The 1,606-nt window shown below is 22.8% G+C and overlaps 1 protein-coding gene across 1 annotated transcript; it reads right to left on the bottom strand.

Annotated features, from left to right (window-relative positions):
* Nucleotides 1-971: 971 nt before the first annotated feature.
* EHI_126660 (uncharacterized protein) lies at nucleotides 972-1,606 on the bottom strand. The gene has a single exon (XM_001914527.1). It carries the CDS (start codon nucleotides 1,578-1,580, stop codon nucleotides 1,269-1,271), a length of 312 nt encoding a protein of 103 aa, XP_001914562.1. The 5' UTR covers nucleotides 1,581-1,606; the 3' UTR covers nucleotides 972-1,268.

Here is a 1,606-nt window from a genome sequence, read left to right as displayed (position 1 = left end):
ATATTTCATTCTTTATCTTCTTATTTCACTTTATTTATTTGGTTATTTATTTATATATTTCTTTTCATTTTATTTAGTCTATTTATTATTTTCTTTATTTCTCTTTCTTTAGATTTATTATATTATTTTATATTTTTTATATCATTTCATTTTATGTATTATTATTTTATTGGATTATGTTTTAATTATTTAATTTAGTATTATGTTTTGTCATTCATTAAAATCATTAAATGTATGTTGAAGTATATTTGATAATTAATTTGATTTTATATATTCTTCTTTCACATTATTATGTTATTTTGTGTTATCATTCATATAATATTATTGTATTACTCTTATTTCATATTTCATTGTCATATTTATCGATATTGTTGTTTTATTCATTTTAAAAATAACAATAAATATATGAAATACTTGTAATATAATATTCATAAATATTTTGAAATGAATATATGATTGTATCAACATATTGATACATTATAACATTAAATATAATTGAAATAATTTGGTAATACACAAATAGAAAATAAGTTGTGTATATAAATAATCATTAATATATTCATTATTCAGTTAGATTTGTTGTACAAAATATATATTGAATTAAGATTATTTTAAATTTCAATTCTGATAAATCATGAATAACATTTGTGTTTTAGTTATTGATGATTTGATAATTGAATATAAATTAATACAGATGTTTTAATATATTATTTAGTATTGTTTTCAATCAGAATCATACAAATTCATTGTATTATAAATAAGATTATCATCAAATAAGAAATATAAGAATAAGAAATATGAATATGATAATAAAATGATAAGTTTAACCAATCATAATATTTTGTTTGTTTGAAATAAAAATACACAACAAGAATAGAATATTTTTAGAGTTGGATGAAAGAATTATGACATTTTAACATTTCATCAAGTCATGAATGATATACAATGATAATATAAACACAAAATACAAAGAAGGCAAATAAATTTCAATTCAAATTCAAATAATGAATTGACAATAGAGAAATAGAAGTATGTTAGTGTGATATATTTAAAGAGAAGAACTAATTAGAAATAAACAACGATTCTATTGATATTAATTGTTGTAATTAGTAAAGGATTGGAGACTGAACAATACAATGAACAAGGAAATAAAGATGATAATAAACGTGAAGATAACATGATTGATTCAACAAGAACTAAACAACATAAACATGAGAATAAATATAACGATGATGAAAATACACAACATCAAACATATAATCGGTTGACTAATACCATTCAGTATATTCATAATAATATACATTTGATAGCTGAAACAACAACATCATCACAAGGAGCAAAAGAGGGTGTAACTTCAGGAAATACAGCAACAGTATCACAAGGAAGTGCAGCAACAGTGTCATCACAAGGAGATAAAAGTCTATCACAACCAGTAGAAGGAAACTCATCACCAGTAACACCAAAACCAGCATCACAAACTTCACAAACACCAGAAGCAGATTCACAACCTTCATCACCAACTCCACCAACTTCTCCCTCATCACCACAAACTTCATCAACTCCAACAACAAACCAACCATCACAACCACAGACTAACTCTGCCTCT

Source organism: Entamoeba histolytica, genomic scaffold, assembly GCF_000208925.1.
Source record: "Entamoeba histolytica HM-1:IMSS scf_1104750518235 genomic scaffold, whole genome shotgun sequence".
NCBI lineage: Eukaryota > Evosea > Mastigamoebida > Endamoebidae > Entamoeba > Entamoeba histolytica.
The sequence above is the reverse complement of the archived record's forward strand: the minus strand, read 5'-3'. Positions and strand labels throughout refer to the sequence as shown.

Bases quoted from the DNA above. Each gene is read 5' to 3' on its own strand.
- EHI_126660 (XM_001914527.1), bottom strand. From the start codon at position 1,580: ATGGTTGGTTTGTTGTTGGAGTTGATGAAGTTTGTGGTGATGAGGGAG.